This window comes from Panicum virgatum, chromosome 1N (genome assembly GCF_016808335.1).
Source record: "Panicum virgatum strain AP13 chromosome 1N, P.virgatum_v5, whole genome shotgun sequence".
Classification (NCBI taxonomy): Eukaryota; Viridiplantae; Streptophyta; class Magnoliopsida; order Poales; family Poaceae; genus Panicum; species Panicum virgatum.
In genome coordinates this window covers 29,157,965-29,180,417 of record NC_053145.1, presented here as the reverse complement: position 1 = coordinate 29,180,417, position 22,453 = coordinate 29,157,965, and the positions used below count along the sequence as shown (strand labels likewise).

The window sequence follows — 22,453 nt, the reverse complement described above, 5'->3', positions numbered from 1 at the left end:
GCTAGGATTGGCTATAGATTGCAAAACCCTTTTAGGATGAGGGTTTCACACTAAGGTGAACCGCAGTTGCACATCTAGATAGCTTGTTTTAGTTTAAGTTTTGTGCAAACTAGTTGGAGCCATATGTTAAGATTTTAAGAGTGACTAATTCACCCCCTCCCCCTCTTAGGCTAGAGCACCCGATCCAATCCTAGATTCAGCTCTGATAGCATATAGTCTGCAGACTGCAGAGTTGGACAGTCCGGACTCATAGGTCTTTCTTTCTTGCCTGATGCATAGAGAAGTTGGTACTGTACCAGATTCAAAGATCACAACCAAACACATCGCGTGCCTTCGTGAGAAAGAAAGGCTCCACACTGCAGTTGAAGCGTACAAGTTACACACAAGTCGAATCAATGAATGGAAACTGGTAACGAATGCGTGAGATAAGTTCCTATACAGCAATCAGACGTGCATGAAAAAAAAAACACGATAAGTAACGGATGTAAGCAGTACGAGTAGATTCCTAATCACTGGATGCCAATCTGAACCAGTGCAAGGATTCATTTGTAATTAACGCACCCAAAGAGTAATATTGGCTACAAGCCTACATACGCAACAAGCACTGGAGCATATCAATTTTAACCCAGAAAGGATCTAGCAGCAACACAACACCAACACAAGCAATAGAAATGTAAGAGCAACTCCATGTTGTACGCTGCCAACTCATAGGATCCAGCAACTCCTCTGCTTCCGGACGCTCTTCTTCTTTGGCTTGGGCGGGCACAGCACAACCTTTATCGCTGAGTCGAACACGGCCTTCACATTCTGTTCCATCCATGGAGAAAATCACCATTACAACCAAATGCAATAGTTTTGTTGTCTAAAATCGGATGTTTCTGCAAAGTTTGGCCAGGACAGCCCAGACATTGAATATGTTTATAATTTGCATTTAGTCCCCGTTTGCTTCCTCTCTTCTCTAATCGTCTTTAATTACAGTTTACACCAATAAAAAGCTATACGCCAAGGTGTACGGCTGAACATAATGTACCAGTACTAAACTGCTACCAACATCAATAATGTCTGCCCTGCATCAATCATACTACTAAAGTACTACTGCTACTAATCAGTAGTGGTCAGTCCATATCCACAACATACCTGTTGCGTCTTGGAGCTGCACTCTATGTACGCAGCTGCGCCTATCATCCTTTTCAGCTCCTCGCCCTATTTCATGAGAAAAGGAGAAAGAAATCAGGAGCACACCAATCGCAACAGATACCGTAACCGATTGCGGTATGAAGAGATATATATGTAATTTCTACAAGGCGTGTACGAAATCATATCGATGGGCGCACATGTCAGATGCCATTATGTATGTTTGTTGAACTTGCCTGTGCAGTAGCGATAGGGGCTAAACCAGGGTGGTCCAGGAAGAACTGCTTGTCCTCACGCAAGTCTGCAAGTACTCCTTATAAGTTTCTGTGGCAAGTTCTGGTTTTGGTTGGGTTCATAAATTATGACTTCAAAAAGAAGCATAATTTCTTATTCAGCAATGGTAATTGAAATGTGTTATTTTTCCTGAAGATGCAATCAGACTTTATGAAGTGGAAGAAAACCTGGTGTACTTTCTTTTAGTTGGATGCAAAGTATGGGTTGTTTACTTACCAAGCTTTGTTCCAACTAACACAATCGGCACATTTGGAGCATAATGCCTTAGTTCTGGTATCCACTGCTCGTTGAAGAGGAAGAAAATTTCCAAAAGTTAGGTATAGTGTGTGTAAACAACAAAACAGAGATTTAACCGCAATTCTTTTAGGGGCAAAAAGGTCACCTTCTTGTGAATATTCTCGTAGCTCGCTCGGCTGATGAGAGAAAATGCTAACAGAAAGACATCAGCCCCCCTGTAGCTAAGAGGCCTCAGCCTGTTGTAGTCCTCTTGTCCTGCAAAAGGCCAACCAAACTGTAAGAATGCCACCATTATTTTCTACCATCAGAAAAAAGGCTCTAACGCACATTTGCCAACTACGCAGCTTAAAGGTAGCGAGTACCTCATTTATAATCGCCTAATTACTCCTGAAACAGCAAAAGAATCTGAATATAAGGTCGGCCTACATGATCATTTCCTTCAAATTATGAGGTTTCAAGAAACTCACAATCCTACTATGGAAAACACATGAAACCTGTTCCTACTGATAATGTCAAGGCTGCCGGAGAAATGTTCAGAGATTTCTGAAATCTAGCACACCAATACGAAGATTCTGAAGTTCAGTCAGTCCACAACGTACCGGCGGTATCCCAGAGGCCGAGGTTCACCGTGTTGCCGTCGACGACGACGTTGGCGCTGAAGTTGTCGAACACCGTGGGCACATAATCCTGTCCACCCGCCAGACAAGGGAGTCTCAGCAGCCAAGAACAAGCATGGCTTTCCTCCCCGCCGGATCGGAGCTAGCAGAAGGAAGAAGCAGCAACCGAGAAGAATCTCTGAGACTCTCACGCACCGTGGGGAAGGTGTTGCTGGTGTAGGAGATGAGCATGCAGGTCTTGCCGACGGCGCCGTCGCCGACCGTCACGCACTTGATGAACCTTGCCGTGCTCATCGTCCTCCCTGGCCTGCTCGAGCTGCTGCTGCTGCTGTTGGTTGCGGTGGATGCCTGCCTGGTCTCGGTTGGTCTGGTGGTTAAGGGCAGGTGATGCAGGGCTACCGGAACATATATTTATATATATACAAATAGACACACGCATACATTACAATACATATAGTTGTCTTGGGCGGCCTTGACAATTACTCAAAGGCTCATGCTGCGATTAATGGGGGAATAGCTAGCAGCAGGAAAGGAAAGGAAAGGAAAGGAAAGGAAAGCGAAGCAAGCAAAGGGACAGAGTGGCCTTAGTGGGCATTCTGTTGGCTGGCTGGCCGAAGTGCTGCGCTGTGTGCTGTGTGCTGTGTGTGCAGTGGGGCCTCTTCACCCTCAACAGCTGAGCTGAATCCCCCTCGAGGCGACGGCGAGCAGCTGCGGGCGGCGGATGATGAATCATGCATGCGTGTTTCCTGCGCATCGCGCTGAGGGGACCCACCGAATCGGCCGTCCAATGGCAAGCATGATGCTGCCGTTAGGTGGGCTTGGGCGCAACTAATCATTAGATTAAGCAGGCAACGCAAGGATCGCAACTGAACCCTGAAACTCTGACAGTGTGGGATATATACATTTTTCTCAATCTGGGCAGCCGCGAGATGGAACATTTTGGATGAGTCACAAACTAGCAGTTTGTAAACATAAGCTACATTAGTAGAGCCTTTTAAGTTGGCCATCACATAAAAACTGCACTTGGCCATTTTTCAACTGCCGTCACATCTATGTCCAATTTGAAATGTCTCTCTCTTCCAGTTCCAAAAGTAGAAGTTCAAAATTAGCTGTGAAAGTTTGGGAATCCGAGTTGAAAATCCCTAATTCGGTTGTCGAAAAGTCGAAATGTATCTGAAAACACATTGTTTTTTAATCAGCTTTCCCCGCATTCGTCGAGAGCTGAGAAGCTGCTACCCTCAAAGCTAGGGTGCCTGGGCAAGTGGCTACGCAGGGCCGGCCCCATGATTGCAGGGCGTACCAGGAAACGCGTCGACATCGTATGGTTGTGTGAGCAGAGCTGGTTCGTGCTGCCGGCTGTTGCTGCCGTTGCTTGCCTTGGAGTCAAATCCACCCCGGCGCCGGAAGCCGCTCATCCACGGGATCATCAAGTCAAATCAAATCAAGTCCATCTCTCCTCCTCTGCGGCTCTGCCTAAGTGCCGGTTGGTTAATTGCGGCACGCCGGCACTAGCGAGGGCACTACAATGATGCTGAGGGAGCAAAGGACATGGGATCAGATCTTCTACGGGCTGGGTATGTGTACCAGTGTATGTAAACGCACAACGTTGTAACATACAACTATATATATGAACACTATTTAGCTCGTTCTAAATGTTAGAATATAAGTGAATTGTCCACCTCTCCCCATCAGCTTAAGCTTTTGGGTTAAGCTAGTCGGTGCATGCAACTCAATATGGTATCAGAGCTAGAGGTCTCGAGTTCGAATCCTAATTAGCGCAATTAAATTAAATAATTGCTGCTCGCTCTTATTCCACGTCTGAGGCCTGAGGGAGCCTCCACGTGAGGGGGAGTGTTGGAATATAAGTGAATTGCCCATCTCTCCTCATCAGCTTAACCTTTTAGGTTGAACTGGTCGGTGCATGCAACTCAATACTAAACACCCTATTGAACTCAAGTAAAATTAGCATGATACTCCTAATGTTATTAGCCTTATAAACTCCTAATGTTATTAGTCTATAAACTCTGGTTAAAAAGCCATAGGTTTGGACGCAAAATCATCTCGCAACAGATGATCTTCCCTCCCATGTTGCCGTCGAATGGCATGCGTCGAATAGTGCAAACTCGCCCACCAAATCATGATGATTACAGATGTTGCCTTTTGAACCTTTTTTGCGTCCTAAACTGCTAGTCACACGGAACAGGTTCTAGTCGCATGGTGATTTCAGACAGTCTCATTAGTGCAGATTGGGCTAACTGAAATAGTTTAATAAAGAAACAAATTGAGTCGAAATTCGGTTCACAGGTAAGCAGATAGTGTATTGTTGTGGTAGTAAAATGAACGAAAAGAAGTTCAGCATGCAAGTGCTGCAAGTGTTCAAATTGTGCTTATGCGACCATAAATCACCACGCAGCAGATCGTTTCGTTAGGCTGCCAGCTGCCTCCTTGTTCAGGCGCATTTCCAACTAATCAGTTCAGCTACTTCTACTCAAAATTCGTAGCACTAATATAGCCACCGGATTTCCGCCCCAACTGTATGTAGCGCTCTCACAAAACCTGAAGTCAGAACTGCAACCGCCCTTTTCGCTCAACAAAACGAGCTGACTTCAGCACAAACCCACGATGACCTTTTATTTGCTCTGCTATCGACCTTGCCACATACGAACAACTTTATGTTTCCACCAACTTATTAAAGGACAATACATCATGGCTATAAAACTGTTGTTATGGATCTAATTTGCTAGAGAGAAACAAAGGAAATAGCTAGGGAATTTCTCCTGTCACTTCAAGTCCACATCTGCTTTAGCAAATCCCCAAAATTTTCTAATGACGTCAGGAGCAAATCTAGTGCATCCATCTTACTGCCTTTGATGATACAAGAAAGCAATCTGCAGTGCCAAATTGAGGTGACAAAAAGCAATGTGTAATAGTAATGTTTGCTGTTGGTCGGAAATTAAACTGGTCACATGGTTGGCATATCAAGCACTTGAAGAACATCTCTGAACTCGAACTCATGTGTCTCCTTGTTGAAGCGCTCCATGAGTTTGTATCTCACATCATTCAGGTAGAATGAGTGAGCAGTCTCCAACAGGGTCTTCGCCTCTGAATCAGTTAGCTTGCTGGTGAAAACAACATCTCCTCGAATAAGCACTGTGTCCTTGGTTTCTGCAAACTCCGTGTAATGGGTGACAGTGTAGTATGGGCTTGCTTGAGTGCCTCTTGCTTTATAGTCTTCAAGTCCTGTGAAGATCATGTATGGCATCTGGACTGGGACATTGAATCACAAAGGAAGAAAAAAATAAATCCAAGAATGTCCAAAAAATAATGTTGCAAATTTTAGTGAACCAATGCTTAAGTAAATTAGACCCCCGCTACAATGTGCTACAAAACAGTAGGCGATGACAATTGTTCAACCATTACAGGGCATGATAATTTCTTGTTCCAATAGCCTGAGAATATGGATACCATGAATTTGAGTTAAATGGTTGAATGTAGATGAACTAGTCATAGAACTTGTTACTAGCTAGAATATAACCCTTGCCTTGTGCATTAAGATTTGTGTGACACAAAAAATAATACAAGCACATAATCTTGAGCCTAAGCACAGAAATATGCCATGTTGATGTCAATATCACAAATCAACTCCCTGCTTCTACAATTTGAACCAGTCTACAGTGGCTGTATTTTAAGGGTCCATTGTCCCAAAGTATATGTAGTTCCAAAATAAAGAGGCACAATTTAAGAATGATCAAAGCTAGGCATATTTGTAGCGCTAATTGCTAAATTAATCGGGAGAACTACAAAAAAAATGACTAGGTTAATCATAATCCCAATATCCACCAAATAACTTAGTACTAACCTTGCATGAACATAGTAGTGTATCCACTTCCTTTCCACAAAGGAATAACAAAATGACGACTACAGATTAAACAAAATTATATCAGAAAATTCACTGGTACTAGAAAATGTGCAACTAATAACTCAAAGTTGAGGAATAAATACTATGCAGATGATCTTTGTTCCAAGAGATGATACAGCTTTGTTTTCATAGATGCACCTATATGACCTCTTCCCAAATGATACTGATATTCAGAAAAAAAAAGAGTAAAACAAGCAACAACACAAAATATCAGGACAAATCCAATAGTTAGCATGAAAAAATGTTTTAACAGGATAATTCATAATACAAACAATATTAAGCCATATCATTGCACATTAGTCATTTATTCAACCGGTTTTTCTTTTGGAGGACGTAATAGAGCTGGAAATTGCAACATTAACCTAATCAGATAAAAGTCAACCCACCCACCACATACATAGAGAAAAGAAGAGGAAAACCATGCATTATATTTTACATCCTATGGTAAAAAAAATTATGGGCTTAAGAATCATCTGAGAAGTGTGTTGATTTTGATTACAATGCTACTCCTATCCCCAACACCTGACGTTTCTCTAAAGTCAATGTAAGGTAAAACAAAATGCGGTGTTGTTAAAAGTACTGTTGTAACTTTATTTATATTTGAATACAGTTAAGGATATGCACCCATTTGATTCTAGATTTGACTTGAGCCACCGCTGATTTGCTCAATCCCTCTACCATTTGGTAAAAACAAGCACAATCAGGGGACACAGGCTCAGAGCACATGCCGTTAGTGTTCCATGCAGTTTGACAAACGGTGCCAAATAGAGAGGATGTGGAAACTCAAAAAGTACATATTTATCCCACTCCAGTTATTTTAATTGCATGCATTGAGTTCAACAAAGTAATTTTCAAATGGGCAATTTTTACCAGTGTCAAAATACCATTGTTATGCAATATGGATTTACTGTCATTTTGAAGGAGAAAAATAAACCCACTTGTACAGTTCCCTGATATATTCTTCCATTAGCAGTAATCTAATTCTTAGGTTATCCACAATATCAAAGATCCTAGAAAGTAATTCGCAATATGAAGGCCTGAATATTTCAATGAATGTTTGGTTATGTGGATACGTGACAAAAACAAATTGTTTCCAGCAAACTGCTTGAAATAAGTACCAAGCGTGCAAAACAGAATATCACATTTTTAATGGTCACCAGACGGGATTTTTTTTTTTGACACCAGAGCACCTCAATTCTTAACACGAATTGAAACGAAGGAAACGACTACTGAGGGGGTGCAGGGACTGACGTCATCCCAGGCGGCGACGAGGTGCTCGGGCGAGAGGCCCTTGGCGCGCTCGACGTCGATGATGGATCCCAGCGGCTTCGGCTTCAGCGGAGTGAACCCGCTCGCGAACTGGGAGTAACCCCTGCGCTGCGGCCACCGGGAGAGGTCGGTCGAAGGAGAAGATGGCACTGAAGCAGAAGCCGCGGGATGCAGCGCCGGTGTGACCGGAAATCCTCCGTGGAAGATGGCGGGGGCGCGGAGAGCGGCGGCGGCGGCGGCGGAGCGCAGGAGTCGCACCGGTAGCCGCCGCATCGCCGGAGCCCTGAAAGCGATGAGGAAAGGGTTTTCTGGGCTTGGCTGGTTCGCAGCTCAATCACACCGTTCGTTTTTTTTTTTTTTTGAAGTGATGCTATAGTCTGTACCGACGTGTACCTCAACAGTCAACTGTGAGCTGACATGATGTCGAATTTCGGATTCAGGAATATGTGCTAGAATATTAATTCCAAGCTTGAATTATTCCAAAAAAAATCCAATTTTCAAATTTATTTGTGAATCTGTTTTCAATTAACCTACCATTTGAAATTTCTGACTATTTAACTAAAGTAGGTAGAACTTAACACTCCACTCCCCTACAAGCAGGACATTAAAATTCATCCACCGTCTAACAATGCAACTAAATTTTGCATAGCTAGATCTCGGAAAGGAAGCTCCAACAGTAAGTGTGACTTGAGAAGCTTTCTCTCTAGCACAGGCAACCTGTGCTAGAGAAAGCTTACAGGGTAAAAGCCTAAAATTTGTAATAAAAGCCTAAAAGGGGATAACTATGTTTTTCACTTCCTTTTCTTCGAGTTTTAAAGCTTGTAGGGTAAAAACACTTCTTCACAGTGAAGGTGAAACTTGATCCGTAAAAGACGTTTAAGAGTTTTCAAACATTCCCTGTAAGAGAATCTCATACATACAATGATACAACCAGGTAAAATTTGGAAACATGGTTCTAGGAAATTTTACGTGTTCTTTTTAGTAATTATCATTTCTTCGCACTAAGCTATTTGCACAACACAGTTCCCACATGTTTCTCACCATCAGTGAACCGAAGGGAAGGGAGAAGTCCAAGAAGCTCATGAAAATCACGTTCATTCTTTGAATTTACAAATAGGCTTCTTTGAATGTAATGCAAGGAGATAGGGCACCCAGATCAGATGGAGTGCTCAACGGCACCCACCCTCCTCGACCAAGCATCCGTTCGGTTCCAGTCCAACTCATTGGGACATCCTGAGCGGATAGGAAACCAGAACCTGGGAGCTAAGTATTGATATATGATCCTAGAAGCAAACATGTCCTCAAAGAAACTGGTGTTGCTCCCAAGATATCCAACACGGATGCATAAGTTATGTAGAATAGATTCGTAAGTTCTGTATCTACAGCTTTGCGATACACACTACCAGGAGGGGATAGATACCATAGAGACATATCACATATGTACAGGGAGACATAATCATACCATACAGAGGCCAAAATAGGCTTTTTGGATTATACCGCTAGCCAGAGTCACACCAACACCATCTGATCCTAGATTCCTACGTACCACACCCTGACACCCAGAGTCTATCTTTCTTCATTCTTCAATTTCCTAGACAATGTTGCAGCAGTAAACAGAGCTTCTTTCTCAAATGGCGAGATCTGGATATTCCTGCAGACACGACAAATTAAATCCATGCAAATTCAGATCAATGATTCACTGCCAATCATGTAATGCAGTGACAGTTTCTTTTGTAGCATCATATAACTGGCTGCTAAGCATCAATCGGACTCCTCAAAGCTTCAGAGACATGATGGTTGGTACATTGTAGATGTTATAAAATTTAAGATACTCACAGGCCAACTTTTCTGAGATTTTGAAAAGCAGATATGAAGTCACAAGATATCTCTTGGAGACTTGCTCCAATCTTTTCAGTTGTAGCAGTAGAATCGCTAGAGTCACTTTGAACATACAGGCAAACCTGAAAATTATGTAACAGAACTGAATAGGTAGAGTGTAGCAGCTGGAAATATATCAAAACAACATAAGGAGCAAACTATGAACGTCAAACACAGGGATCTAAGTTAACAGCTCGAAGTTTATCAATAATATCACCTTACAGTTGCTCTTGAGTTAAAAAGTAAAACATGTGCTATAAATTTCTTCACTGGTATTAACACGGTATCATCAGTAAACTGGAAATTTAATTGGTAGCATACAAAGGAAGAGTATGATAAATAATAACATTGCAGTCACTGTACATTCTGGGAAATGACACTCTAGTAGCGGCTAACATGCTGTTTTGGCCCTCATGATATTTTGGAATTCACCAGAACACTAGAGGCACTCAATGGATGAGTGGCTCACAATTGAGGAGGTATCATGGCAATGGGATGGTTGTAGAGGAGCTCACAATGGTGACAGAACTGGGTAATGGGTATTCATGATATTTAAATAAAAACTGAGAGAATGTTCAAGAGGAAACACTATTTTCCAGAATAAAGATAACATCATCACCCTGCAGGTTCAAAACGTGTAACCTATGCAATTATGGTTCATTTGGATAAGCATGGACTATAACAAATCCCTCCAGATTGCCAGGTAATTTAGGTTGGGTGAATCATACATCTACAATAACCAGGTCATATTATAAATCTATAATATAGTGAGATCACTATATTGTAGATTCCTAATATGGCCTTTTGTCTTCAAAAACTAACTGTGCACACCAGCACCATTAGTAGAGTACATATGAGCATCCACATGACAGGACACACTCATATGCTGCAGCTTGCAGGTCACACAAAAAATGACTATTGCATTTTGTATATTGAAGTTTGGCCCAATAAACTATTTCCATGAGAGCGTACTGGCAAATAATTTCTTGATTCTTATCATACTATATACAAGGTAACATAAAGTTCTTTAAGTCCTGCAGTCACTTTGCTATATACAAGGTAACATAAAAATCAAGAAATGGTAATAAAAAGTTCATTCAAGAAGGAAAGTAGAAGTCTTTTAGGTCTCTAACCTGGTAGGCATGCGCTAAAAGAAGCTGTGCAACTTCTGTACCCATCTTTTTGACAATAGCTTTTGCGCTTGTTGTTGTCAAAAAGAAACTCAGGACACTTCCCAATTTCAAATCTTGCTGTGAACTATCCGACCTTCGAGTACGAACTGCACCCTGCAAAGATAAGGAGGTAGAAAAAGCATGTATAATTTTATGGTTACTAGAAGAAGAAAACATGTTATGGAAGATACCAAGTATAACAACATTACGACAAGTCTCAATTCCACATTGATGCAACTTGACAATGCTGGAGTTTAACTTAATTTTTAACTATGTGTTTGTAAAAATGAGACTCGCAAACTACAAATGATTAAGCTACAATTATGAGAGCCACTGCCTAATTCTTTTCGTATTAGGTATTCCATTCTGTATCCTTTATACCAGTACATGCACCACTGTTACCTATGCACTAATATAGCTTTTCTGCATTATTAACATAAATACGTAGGGGCCTCAGGGTGGCAGTTTTCCCTGCGGGAGCGGATCCCCGCGGAGACCCAACCCGAACGAAGCGGGGACGGGGGCTAAAATCTCCCCATGGGGAAGCAGGTCGGGGCCCCAAATTGTTAACGGGGCGGAGCCGGGTATGATTTTACACCCGTGGGGGGGGGGCTTTTTTATTTTTATATTTTTTAAAAATGTTTTTTACAGAAATATATTTTCGGTTTCACATTTTACAGTTTTATACCCCTACTACCCGGCAGGGGGCGGCAGGGACCTACATGTAAATAAATATAATTTTTTTTTGCGCGGAGGCCTCTGGCGGGAGCCTGCCGCCCCCCTGCCGGGCGGCAGGAGGCACCTGCCGCCCGGTGGAGGGGCAGCAGGCTCCCCCCCCCCCCAAATATAAAATTGGTGCTTGTGCTAAAGGTGGCCACAAACCATGTGTCCAAGCATTTGGGGCTGACCAATTTGATACAATGAACGAAATTTAAATTGAACGTTAAACAAGATACCATAGCTATAGCATGATACTATAGTATTCGGACATGCATGCTCTGCTTGTTAATTCTGCTTGCCTTCCTCACGTGTCCCAAAATTAGCCACGTATGCAAATGCGTTCCTGTACCACACTGTCCGTTAATAATGTGTTTGTTGCACTTGCTTGGACTTCATCTCTCTCTCTCTCTCATGGTGTGTAGAGACCATCGGAGGCTGAAACCATGCACGTGCCCATATATTATCGACCGCTCCCACCCGGGCCGGGCCCCAGCTCGATCGTCCACCGATGCCAACAGATGGTTTCAGCCTGCCACCCCTCCACCGGGCGGCAGGAGCCTGCCGCCTGGCAGGGGGGCGGCAGGCTCCCGCCAGAGGCCTTCGCGCAAAAAAAATTTATATTTATTTACATGTAGGTCCCTGCAGCCCCCCTGCCGGGCGGTAGGCCCCCTGCCGCCCCCCTGCCAGGCGGTAGGGGTATAAAACTGTAAAATGTGAAACCGAAAATATATTTCTGTAAAAAACGTTTTTAAAAAATATAAAAATAAAAAAGCCGCCCTGTGGGGGCACCACAGGCCCTGAATTGACCAGTGGCCCATCAACAGCTCAACCCATCGAAGCCCAATATTCCAGCGCCCATATATAAACTCGTCTTTCCCTGAAACCCTAAATCTTGTCCTCGTTCCTCCTCCCACAGTAGCATGCGGCGGTGGCCGCTGGCCAGCTCGTCTCACCTCTCCCTCTCCCTCTCCCTCTCCCTCCGTCACTTGGGCTCGCTCTGAGCGCGCGCGAGCCGAGGGCACGAAGCAGCGAGGGCTTGACCGCCCGAGTGCACGCTGGGTGCTGCGTCATTCTTTAACCCGTCCACTGGTTGCTCTGTCCAGGCCGGCGGAAGACCCAGGGGCCAGGACGGTGCGCTTGATCTGATCTGTTAGCTTGTAGCACAAGCTAGCATGGCCTTGTGTTGGATCTATTAGCTTGTGACCTTTTGCTCCATAGCTGTATGCACTTGTGCTCGATCTGTGATGATGTATGTGACTTGTCTTGAATCTGTGCATCTTTACATGTTACTAGCTTCTGATTTAATTGTTTGGACTTCTATTTGTGATTCATCTGCTGGGTGGTTGATCCCCATGAGGACCCGTCAGGGTTTGGGGACCCAACGGGGCTGGGGCACATTTCTCCCCCGGTTGATGTTTCGGAATCGGGGCGGGGATTAGAGGTCGCGGATCAGGGCGGGGACGGGAGGCGCTCCCCCGGCCCCACCCGCCCCGTTGCCATCCTGATAGGGGCCTCCCTTCCCGATTTCCTCAAAAAAAAAACAGAAAACAATTGGGAGAGCCACAGGTTCATAACCAGGCTGACAGCTGATACAGATAAGCCTATGTGAGGTCAGCATAAGGCATAGCTGCAACAATCTATTCATTTTTCTCTTAAAGAGATTAAATAAAATCATTTTAAAGATATACATAATGATTGAGTACAACAAGTAAAATGATGAAACACCAAACATCAGCTTGTAAGCTGTCCCAGGTCCCAGAAATCATTTTTGCGTGGAAATAATGCTTGTTAAGCACATCAGGCTCTAGAACAAGGGAGGTCATTGAAGAGTAAATCTAGAATACCTTGCCACAGTACTTTGAAAAGTACTGTAGAATAATCTCCAATTTCCACTTCCATTCCATGAAGGCCTGTTATAATTAATCAAAGAGTCATTTGTTTACAGTTAAAGGTGCAAAGACAAGCAACTTAAGAATCAGAATGGTGAGAAAATGAGCAATGCAAGGTTAATACTAGCACTTTCTGTTTACTTTTTCAAATTTGTCTTTTCATCAGAACTCACTGCAGCAGAGTTGCAGCTAGATTGCTTGCACCAAAGATCATACTTTTGTGTATTGAACTATTAAGCACCCAAGTTAACCTGAGAACTACTATTTGATCTGAAATTTTCAATTTTATAAAGGGATTAGCACTGAGCCACTGACCAATCAAACCATATATGCTTCCCCATTTTGGCAAAAAAAAAAAAAACTTAGCTAGTAGTGAACAGCCATGAATGGATTTTACAAGAAGCCATTGATGTGACAGGCTGACAGCTACTATTTGATCTGAAATTTTCAATTTCACAAAGGGATTAGCACTGACCAATAATCAAACCATATGCTTCCCCATTGGCAAAAAGACTTAGCTAGTAGTGAACAGCCATGAATGGATTTTACAAAAAGCCATTGATGCATAACCAGGTCAGTCTTTTTCATGTAAGTTTAACACAATAACAACACGAACAGATGAATTAAGATATCCATAAAAGAAAGACAGTGGTCAAGAGATGCCAATGAGTTGCAGTTACCAAGAGAAATGGGGATAAGTAACTGATGTTATAAATTAGCTCATCCAAAATAACTTCCATGATAGGGTTTCTACAAAGAAAGAAACGAAGTGTCAGTACTTAACAAATAGGAAAAAGTGTATTTTTCATCCCTTAAGTATTGCCAAAGTGTGACTTTCATCCCTTATGTTTTAATTGGTGCAAACCAATCCCTTAACTAATTAAACCGGTACGATAATCATCCCATCTCGGTTTAATAACGGTTTAGGCCACGTAAACCCTAGCGTGCGTGCTTGTAGACGGCGGCGGCGGCATTTTTTCTGTGAATGCTCCTAAACGGCGGCAGCGGCAGCGACAATTTTTTCCAGAGGTGACTGATCCCTTGCGGTGGAGGAGTGGACCAAGACCAGTTCACGTAACTTCCAATTCTTGAGGTAAACTCTCCTCTCTGCATCTCTTTTTTATTTGTCTTGTGATCGTCCTCTGTTTTCCAACATGGCCGAGAATTTCCATGGCCATCTATCTCTTTTTTTTTGTCTTGTGATCATACTCTGTTTTCCAACATGGGCAAGAATTGCCATGACCATCTAGAACACATTTTCATGTAGGGTCTGAATGGATCATGTTGAATACCTAGCTGTTCATTTTCATTGGGATGGTGATCTTGTGAATAGTGGTGGCAGTGTCAGCTATATTGGCGGGTCTGATGACTTGGTATATATTGAGCGCAACAAGATTTCGCTAACAGAGATTAGAGGGCATTTCAGGGAGGTGTCTGATAAGGAGGCAGATGACAAGAGATTCCAGTGGTTAATGCCTGGCAGGGATATGAGTGCTGGATTCATATTGTTATATGATGACATGAGCTTTGAGCTCATGAAGAATACAATTCTGGACTGGAGTTATGCAGAGGTATTTGTTGAGAAATTAGGAATTTTTGAAGCCCCAATCACTTAATCACATGGAGGTAACATAGCCGGAAGCAACCTGATTACTCCAATTGTGTCAGTGGTTGAAGAAGAGGACGAAGAGAGCAGTGACAGTGAGTATGTGCCTGGTGATTCATCATCATCTGAAGAAGATGATGAGGCAACTGTTATCACTGCAAAATTCAAGGACTACAAGAAGATGCTTCGTGCAGGTAAATATGAGCACCTAGATGAGATTTATTTTGAGGGGCTATCGATTGGATCGAAAAACATGGTAGGGGATGACAATGAAGATGGTAGTGCATATGAAGACTCAACTGATTTTAATGATTCGTTTGATGAAATTGACGATGAAGGGCACCTGATCAAAAGGGAGTCAAGATATCCTAGATTCAGTGAAAATCATGAAGTGCCACAGTTCTCTTTGGGTATGAAATTTACTGATAAGAAACAATTCAAGGAGGCAATCATAAAGTATGGACTTCATGAGAGGAAACTCATCAGATTCAAGAAGGATGACCTACAGAGGGTTAGAGCTGTGTGCTATTGGGTTACTTGCCCGTGGACATGCCTTCTTTCTGATACAACCAAATCTGAAAGTTGGCAAATCACAACCTTCAATGATGTGCACAGATGCCCACAAAGGAAAGATAACAAATTAGTGACTGCAAAAAGAATAGCTATGAAGTATGAAAAGCTAATCAGAGCCAACCCATGTTGGAGGATAGATAGCCTGAAATCTCATATTGCAGAGGAAATGTTTGCTGATGTTAGCATTCTTTAAGTAAAGAGAGCTAAGAAGCTTGAGATGCTAAAGTGGCTTGATGCAACAAAGGGACAGTATGGTAAAATATTTGAGTATCAAGCTGAATTGCTAAGAAGTAATCCTGGATCAACTGTTGTTGTCAAGCTTGAACCTAATATTGAAGTACCTACCTTTCAAAGAAATTATGTGTGCCTAGACGCCATAAAGAAGGGATTCATGGCTGGATGTAGGAGAGTAATAGGCCTTGATGGTTGCTTCTTTAAAGGCGCAACCAACGGAGAGCTATTGTGTGCTTTAGGGAGGGATGCAAACAATCAAATGTACCCAATAGCATGGGCAGTGGTGGAAAAGGAGAATAATGAATCATGGGATTGGTTTTGTTATCTGTTATTTAGGGATGTGCTAATGGGTGATGGTACTGGGTGGGTGATAATTTCTGACCAGCAAAAGGGCATTATCAATGCTGTAAGCTTTTGGGCACCACAGGCTGAACATAGAAACTGTGCAAGGCATATCTATGCCAATTGGAGGAAAACCTACAAGACAAAGGAGTGGCAGAAACTCTTTTGGAGATGTGCAAAGGCACCAAGTGTGCCTTTGTTCAATTTGGCCAGAGCTAAGCTTGCACAGAAAACTAGAGATGGAGCTGATGCTATCCTTAAAACATCCCCTGAACACTGGTCCAGAGCTTACTTCAGAATAGGATCTAATTGTGACAGTGTTGACAACAACATATGTGAGAGCTTCAACAAGTGGATTGTTGAAGCAAGATTTTTTCCAATCATTTCTATGCTGGAAACCATTAGGAGGAAGGTAATGGTTAGGATCCAGGAACAAAGGACAAAGTGGGACAGATGGACAGGTTTAATCTGTCCCAATATCAACAGGAAAATTAATTCTTACATCAAGTTGACTGCTAATTGTGAAGTAATTTCGAATGGTGCAGGGAAGTTTGAGGTGAAGTATTTTACTACTTACAGATATACTGTTGATTTGAATGAGAGGAAGTGCAGCTGTAGGTACTGGGAACTGTCAGGCCTCCCTTGCCATCATGCTATATCATGCATACACTTGCTTACTAACAATCTAGATGCATATGTGGCTGATTGTTATTCCATAGAACATTTTAAGAAGACTTATGCACATTGCCTTGAACCTGTTGAAGGCATGCAACACTGGCCAGCATCAGATAATCCTAAACCAATAGCTCCAGGGTATGTGAAGCTTCCTGGAAGGCCTAAGAAAGAGCGTAGAAGAGAACGACATGAGAAACCTAAAGCAACTAAGTTATCAAAGGTGGGAACTGTAAGCAAATGCAGCTGGTGCAAATGTACTACTCACAACAAGAGAACTTGTGCAGAATATAAAACCCATCTAGTTGTACAAGGAGGAGGCGGACAGGCTAACCCCTCACTGCATGCACATGCTAACTCTACACCACTAATAACACCTGTTAACCCTACACAAAAAGCACCATCAAGGAAAAACAACATGGTCAGTTAAATTTCTCATGTTTTTTGGTGTTTTCTCCTACTATAATACACCTAACTAAGTATGTATTGTGCAGGCAATTGTGCAAGGATCTCAGGAAAGTTCTGCTGCTACAAAGAAGATGAAGAAAAATGACAGCACCCAGCACTCCAAGATGACTGCAACTTCAGTGATACACAATGTCACTTCAGGAAGTGGCACTGAACATGTTAGTGCCCACGAGCCTAGGAAGAAAAGGAACAATCTGCCGCAGCTATGCATGGAAGATTGAGACGGCAAAGTTCTGTGGTTTATTTATCTTTATTTTGTTCCTTTTATGGGCCATAGACATGTAAAGACGATGCTATGTATTCAAGGTGTCAGACTTCATAATCGCTTGCTCTGAACTCGCTTGTTACAATGCAGTGAACTCACTATTGCATCTAAAATCAATATAAATAAATAATAGCCACAAACCGCATAAATTATATACATGGAGCACAAAAAAATTTAGATGGTTTATCATCTGATCACTTCCAGACTCGCTCAAGGTATATGACGTGGCTAAACAACGGTAGTCAGATGATTACGTGGCCTAAACCGTTGGTAAACCGAGATGGGATGATTATCGTACCGGTTTAATTAGTTAAGGGGTTGGTTTGCACCAATTAAAACATAAGGGATGAAAGTTACACTTTTGCAATACTTAAGGGATGAAAAATACACTTTTTCCTAACAAATAAAAGCACCTTCAGTTCAAAACGTAAAATAAACTGGCTGACCTGAACCCGTCAGCTCTTGAAGTCAGCCCCAATGTGTCGGCTTCCTTCCTGATCAAGTCAAGTTCCATGACCTACATAAGAATGAGGGTTAGCACTAGGCTACAACAAGGTACCTGTATCACCAAATATCAAATACCAACCATCACAAATAATTTCCGGAGGGATACAAGAGTCCTTTCTGACTCCAACAATAAATAATTTAGGGAAGAATCCATATCAGATGCTGATTTAGCTTCTCCTTCAGAAGGTATGCTGCCTTCAACTCCATCTTCAACTTCAGGGTGAAACTGGTTGAGTAGAAGATACATGCAGTTCTTTACAAGAGATTTGAACACGAGCTTTCGTGATCCCTGTTAATATTTGTCAACAGAAATATCCGCATTGTCACAAATCACATGGTAAATGTACATCAGTGGCATGTAACTCAAAAAGAAATCACAACTCCAGAGATAAAATCTTTTATTTTAACAAAAGCATAAAAGAGACAAGAAAACTAGTGCATTGATATTGATGTGGGTCGTACCAGAAGCATATTTAACAGGGATTCCCTGAAGAACACCCAGTCTAGTGACTCTGTAACAAGATCAGAAAATTGATTAGGTATCTTTGTAACTGTGCAGACATATAAAAGCTAGAAAAAGATAAACAGCTAGGTTCGTGAGTAGTTTACTTTTGTATGCAATATGACGAGGTACAAAATCTGCTTCAAGTGTGTTGACAAGATACTGGAACAGCATCATATTCTCAATAGCCTAGATCATAGAACAGAAATGAACTCAAATTTCAAATCAAAAGAAAATAATCAGATAAACCCAGTGATTAATAAACAAACAGATAAGCACATTACTTTTTAGGCTCATCCATGAAATGCAGTGAAGAGGTATATTAAATTATTAATAGCATTTAGACTCACCCATGAAATGGAATAATTGAACAGCTAGATACAGTGAGCAAAAGTTCCTACCAGGCTCTCATATAGCTCCAAAGATGAGCTTACTTTGATTAGTAAACAATAAAATATAAGTCTTCTTTCATTTAAAATTAAAAAGTTGGAGTAACTTAAAACCAATCGCAGCAAATGAAACAGGGAGAATATTTCAGGCATGTGATATCTATGATCGTTATATAGAGATCCCTCTATTATTTATTCTTTTGAGCAATCTAACTAGCATCACTCACATGATTATGAAGGATCCAGAACAAATTTTAAGTATCCGAAATCAAGGCAGATGAAGAGGCAAACTAAATCAATCAATAGAGTGTGGAAAGGGGGCTGCAACGAACTAATTTTTTCATTAACCAAATTACTGTGTCAAATAAATAAAACAAAAATTTGATATCCGATGATGAGTTGAACAAAGCGTGAGCGTGGCATTTTATGATATTATAGGAAATAATACAAGATAATATTGAGCCAAAGGCAGCTTGCAAACATCTTTGAGAGGCTAAAACACAATGGTATTACCTTAATTCCATTATTATCGTCCGTGGGATTAGCGGGTTCAACCATGGCCTCAATCAGCAAAGAGAATCTCTTGGAAGGGCAAAACAAAATAAGATATCTTCATGAAAAATAGAAAATCTCATAGTCATGTACATTGATCTAATGAACTTACAGCAACTAATGTCTGAACAAGCTGAGGGAATTAATTTACAGTAAAATACCAGCCAAAATGGCAAAAATCTGACAGTATCAAGTACGAGCCTACAACTAGGACTAGCACTTATCACATAAGTCAAAAGGGTCTACGAGCTTAAAAAATAAATCAAAAGGGTCTACAGAGTACTGGAGTCACAAGGGGGAAAAGCAAGCTAAATGAAAAACTCAAAAGGTACATTCCAATTATATCGGTACCCCACGTAATAAGGTATGAATTTTGGTCCAAAAAGATTCGAAGAATCGTAATCAATACTTCATTATTACTAAAACAGAGTTTTTCTGGAGTTCTAGGGAAAGCCCTGGTCCGTTAGCCATGCATTCAGCACCAACACATTCACAACATTACAGGCGTAATTTGAGCAAGCCAAGCTTGCCAGAGTACATGGCACACAGGTCATCAAGACTACTCCATACAGAAAACAATTACCTAAACAGAGTTTGAGAAAGATGGACACAATTTACAGCATTATAATATAATATGTAATGTCAGCTTACTGAAGGATCAAATAGGTGATCTGAGATCCTCGCATTTCCTCTGATCTCACTACTATGAGAACCATTGCCAATGAGCAATGGTAACCAGGACTGTACAACCAGAAAATATTTGTGAGTGCAAAAGTGCAACTAATACATGGGGACATTTTAATGAAGAGAGCATTTTGATGAAATTATACTATCGTGTTACCTCTTTGACTACAACTAGTGATTGGTGCCCATCAGAATCTGTCAAATATGTTCTTGGGTATTGCTGCAAGAAAAAAAAACACTCATGAAGTGAAATACTTTCTGACAGGAATTTTGCATGGTATTATAACGAAAATCAGTACAGCTCCCCTTTTAATCCCAAACAGAAAATGATGTGAATGTCAGTTGTGCAATATAAACAAAAGAAATGTTGAAGAGTTACTAATAGCCATTGACATTTATATATCTCTTTTATCAAAGTTCCAAGATCAGATGACAAAGGAGAAGCTGGAAAAGAGAGTATTTGCAGTCACACAAGAGGCAGAAAGTAGGACAAATGGTAAGCGACACTTTACCTTACCCAAATCCATTAAGAGATGGAAACTTGCCACAGCAAGCTCCAGAGAGCTACTGTTTTGAAGAACCTGGAAAACGCCATCATACATTCTCCTAGCATAAGGAGATCACAGGAAAGAACACTGTTTAATCAAAGAACTGACCAAATTAACTTATGTGCACAGTAAATACAACTGTCTCACAGAAAATCAACAAATATTCAGTAAAAAATACTGTTTCAACTGAATAAGTAGGCATGAAACAACAAATTTTTGGACAGTCACAGAAAGTTTAGTAAAATACTATCCAAGGTATGAAACACAACAGATAATGCAGAACTACTCCAACTCTGAATAGGGAGCACTGGAGCTGTGGAGCAGATGCAGGACGCAAGAGTATCCGAAATAGGACTTGCCCAGTATAAGCTCTCATCACACACAATGCAACCAAATTTATACAATAGGAACTAGCTGAGTATCCTCATTGGCCAAAATACTACAGGACTATAAGAGCGGACAATTTCGCACTGACTGACGCAGGTAAATAGGAGGTCACCAATCTACTTCGAGTGGGGTCAGGTCCGTACCACGAGGGGGTCGAGGGATTGTTGGCCGCGAGGCAGGCGGAGCGCACGGCCTCCAAGAAGGCGGCTCCTGCAGAATTCCGCCAATGACTTAGGGATTGATAGGCACATGGCGGCGGATGAAATAAACCTAGATGGGGGGAGGGACAATGAGGGGATGGAGAGGCGGCAGGACAAGGCGATTACGGTCGTCATGGAGGTCGCAGGAGTCCTTGATGCCGGATGAGTCGAGGATGGCCATCGCGTTCTCCTCGATACCGCCGTCCGCGGCGGCGGCGGGGGTGGTGGTCGGCGCGCGAGGGGCCGCCATTCTGCGGAGGTTTGGGCGAGGTTTCTCTCAGGGGGCGTTTGGGAAGTGGGAAATGAAGGGGTAGGAATGGGATACGAGGAAAAAATTTATACCCATACCTATGTTTGGATCGTGGGAAAGGAAAATATTGTACCATCGTGAATGGGAAATGACCGTCTCAATTCGGCAGGCTGGCCGCATGGGCTGCCGAAGCCACCACAAGCCTCAACGCTATAGATGGCAACGGGTAAAATCCGCGCGGATACTAACTTCAGAGACCCGCACCCGCAAGCAAAAATCCGTGCCCGCACCCGCAACCCGCGACGGGTAGAAACCTAGACCCGTACCCGCTGTCCGCGGATACTCGCGTAGCCGCGGGCACGCCCGTCTACCCACGACGAAGAGCAAGGCGTTGGGCCGCTGGCGTCGGGGGCTTGGCTGCCTGTGCGAGTCGCCTGGGTGCGTCGCCTGGCGGAGCGAAGGCCGGCGGTGGCCTGGCGGAGCGGCGGCCGGAGCTTCGGGATCCGCCTGGCGGAGCGGCGGCCGGAGCTTCGGGTCCTGGCGGAGCGGCGGCCGGCGGAGGCCTGGCGGAGCGGCGGCCGGAGCTTCGGGATCCGCCTGGCGGAGCGGCGGTCGGAGCTTCGGGTCCTGGCGGAGCGGCGGCCGGCGGTGGCCTGGCGGAGCGGCGGCCGAAGCTTCGGGATCCGCCTAGCGGAGCAGCGGCCAGAGCTTCAGGATCTGCCTGGCAGAGCAGCGGCCGAAGCTTCGGGCACCTGGCCGCCGAGACGCCGAGCCCGCCAGGGAGAGCGACGGCCGGAGGAGGAGCGCCTGGAGAGGGGAGCCCGCCAGGGAGAGCGGCGCCGGGGGAACTATGCCTGGCAGGGGAGCGCTGGGTTTGGGACTCTCGGGTGGGAGTGTGTGTAGCGGCTGGGCCAGATGTCGGGAGGACTTTTCGGATACTAATTTAAAAACTAATTCCAGAACTCACCTGTAAACCGCGAGACGAAATTTTTGAGGCCTTTGACCGCATCATTAGCACAAGTGGGTTACTGTAGCACTTATGGCTAATCATGCACTAATTAGGCTCCAAAGATTCATCTCGTCGTGTACATCCAAATTGTGCAATTAATTTTTTTGTTTAACTACATTTAATACTCCATATACGT

General features: G+C 43.0%; 4 protein-coding genes across 7 annotated transcripts; 1 reads left to right on the top strand and 3 right to left on the bottom strand.

The window, feature by feature from the left end:
* Positions 1–458: 458 nt before the first annotated feature.
* Positions 459–2,837, bottom strand: LOC120655589 (rac-like GTP-binding protein 7). Its single transcript, XM_039933486.1, has 7 exons — positions 2,478–2,837; positions 2,265–2,352; positions 1,811–1,920; positions 1,645–1,708; positions 1,371–1,435; positions 1,138–1,203; positions 459–807 (listed from the first exon to the last, which is right to left on the bottom strand). Exons 1-7 carry the CDS (start codon positions 2,574–2,576, stop codon positions 706–708), a joined length of 594 nt encoding a protein of 197 aa, XP_039789420.1. The 5' UTR covers positions 2,577–2,837; the 3' UTR covers positions 459–705.
* Positions 2,838–4,887: 2,050 nt separating this feature from the next.
* Positions 4,888–7,817, bottom strand: LOC120655588. The gene is made up of 4 exons (XM_039933485.1): positions 7,453–7,817; positions 6,285–6,364; positions 6,142–6,200; positions 4,888–5,549 (listed from the first exon to the last, which is right to left on the bottom strand). Exons 1-4 carry the CDS (start codon positions 7,741–7,743, stop codon positions 5,245–5,247), a joined length of 735 nt encoding a protein of 244 aa, XP_039789419.1. The 5' UTR covers positions 7,744–7,817; the 3' UTR covers positions 4,888–5,244.
* A 969-nt stretch (positions 7,818–8,786) lies between these two features.
* LOC120655587 (negative regulator of systemic acquired resistance SNI1-like) lies at positions 8,787–22,199 on the bottom strand. 4 transcript variants are annotated; one of them, XM_039933480.1, is made up of 16 exons: positions 21,407–22,184; positions 21,185–21,309; positions 21,002–21,068; positions 20,436–20,529; positions 20,081–20,143; positions 19,891–19,980; positions 19,201–19,269; positions 18,406–18,487; positions 18,259–18,308; positions 17,876–18,085; positions 17,736–17,806; positions 13,810–13,879; positions 13,085–13,150; positions 10,482–10,634; positions 9,307–9,431; positions 8,787–9,121 (listed from the first exon to the last, which is right to left on the bottom strand). In XM_039933480.1, exons 1-16 carry the CDS (start codon positions 21,442–21,444, stop codon positions 9,037–9,039), a joined length of 1,458 nt encoding a protein of 485 aa, XP_039789414.1. In that variant the 5' UTR covers positions 21,445–22,184; the 3' UTR covers positions 8,787–9,036. The 4 variants fall into 4 exon arrangements, with proteins under 4 accessions (XP_039789414.1, XP_039789416.1, XP_039789418.1 ...); XM_039933482.1 differs by having other exon boundaries at positions 21,185–22,184; XM_039933484.1 differs by lacking the exons at positions 21,002–21,068; positions 21,185–21,309 and having other exon boundaries at positions 21,635–22,199.
* LOC120655586 lies at positions 15,331–17,438 on the top strand. The gene is made up of 2 exons (XM_039933479.1): positions 15,331–16,977; positions 17,051–17,438. The coding sequence occupies exons 1-2, from the start codon at positions 15,526–15,528 to the stop codon at positions 17,243–17,245; spliced, it is 1,647 nt and encodes a 548-aa protein (XP_039789413.1). The 5' UTR covers positions 15,331–15,525; the 3' UTR covers positions 17,246–17,438.
* Positions 22,200–22,453: the final 254 nt, after the last annotated feature.

Bases quoted from the DNA above. Each gene is read 5' to 3' on its own strand.
- LOC120655589 (XM_039933486.1), bottom strand. From the start codon at position 2,576: ATGAGCACGGCAAGGTTCATCAAGTGCGTGACGGTCGGCGACGGCGCC. The intron at 1,436-1,644 runs GTAAGTAAACAA...GAGTACTTGCAG, and splicing joins GTTAGTTGGAACAAAGCTTG to ACTTGCGTGAGGACAAGCAG. The intron at 808-1,137 runs GTATGTTGTGGA...TGGATGGAACAG, and splicing joins GCAGCTCCAAGACGCAACAG to AATGTGAAGGCCGTGTTCGA.
- LOC120655588 (XM_039933485.1), bottom strand. From the start codon at position 7,743: ATGCGGCGGCTACCGGTGCGACTCCTGCGCTCCGCCGCCGCCGCCGCC. The intron at 6,365-7,452 runs GTCAGTCCCTGC...TCTGAATATCAG, and splicing joins TCGTCGCCGCCTGGGATGAC to TATCATTTGGGAAGAGGTCA. The intron at 5,550-6,141 runs GTTAGTACTAAG...TCAATGTCCCAG, and splicing joins CACTACTATGTTCATGCAAG to TCCAGATGCCATACATGATC.
- LOC120655586 (XM_039933479.1), top strand. From the start codon at position 15,526: ATGCTAAAGTGGCTTGATGCAACAAAGGGACAGTATGGTAAAATATTT. The intron at 16,978-17,050 runs GTCAGTTAAATT...TGTATTGTGCAG, and splicing joins CATCAAGGAAAAACAACATG to GCAATTGTGCAAGGATCTCA.
- LOC120655587 (XM_039933480.1), bottom strand. From the start codon at position 21,444: ATGGTACAATATTTTCCTTTCCCACGATCCAAACATAG. The intron at 20,144-20,435 runs GTAAAGTGTCGC...TTTTTCTTGCAG, and splicing joins TCTTAATGGATTTGGGTAAG to CAATACCCAAGAACATATTT. The intron at 10,635-13,084 runs GTATTCTAGATT...TTATCTTTGCAG, and splicing joins TTTCAAAGTACTGTGGCAAG to GGTGCAGTTCGTACTCGAAG.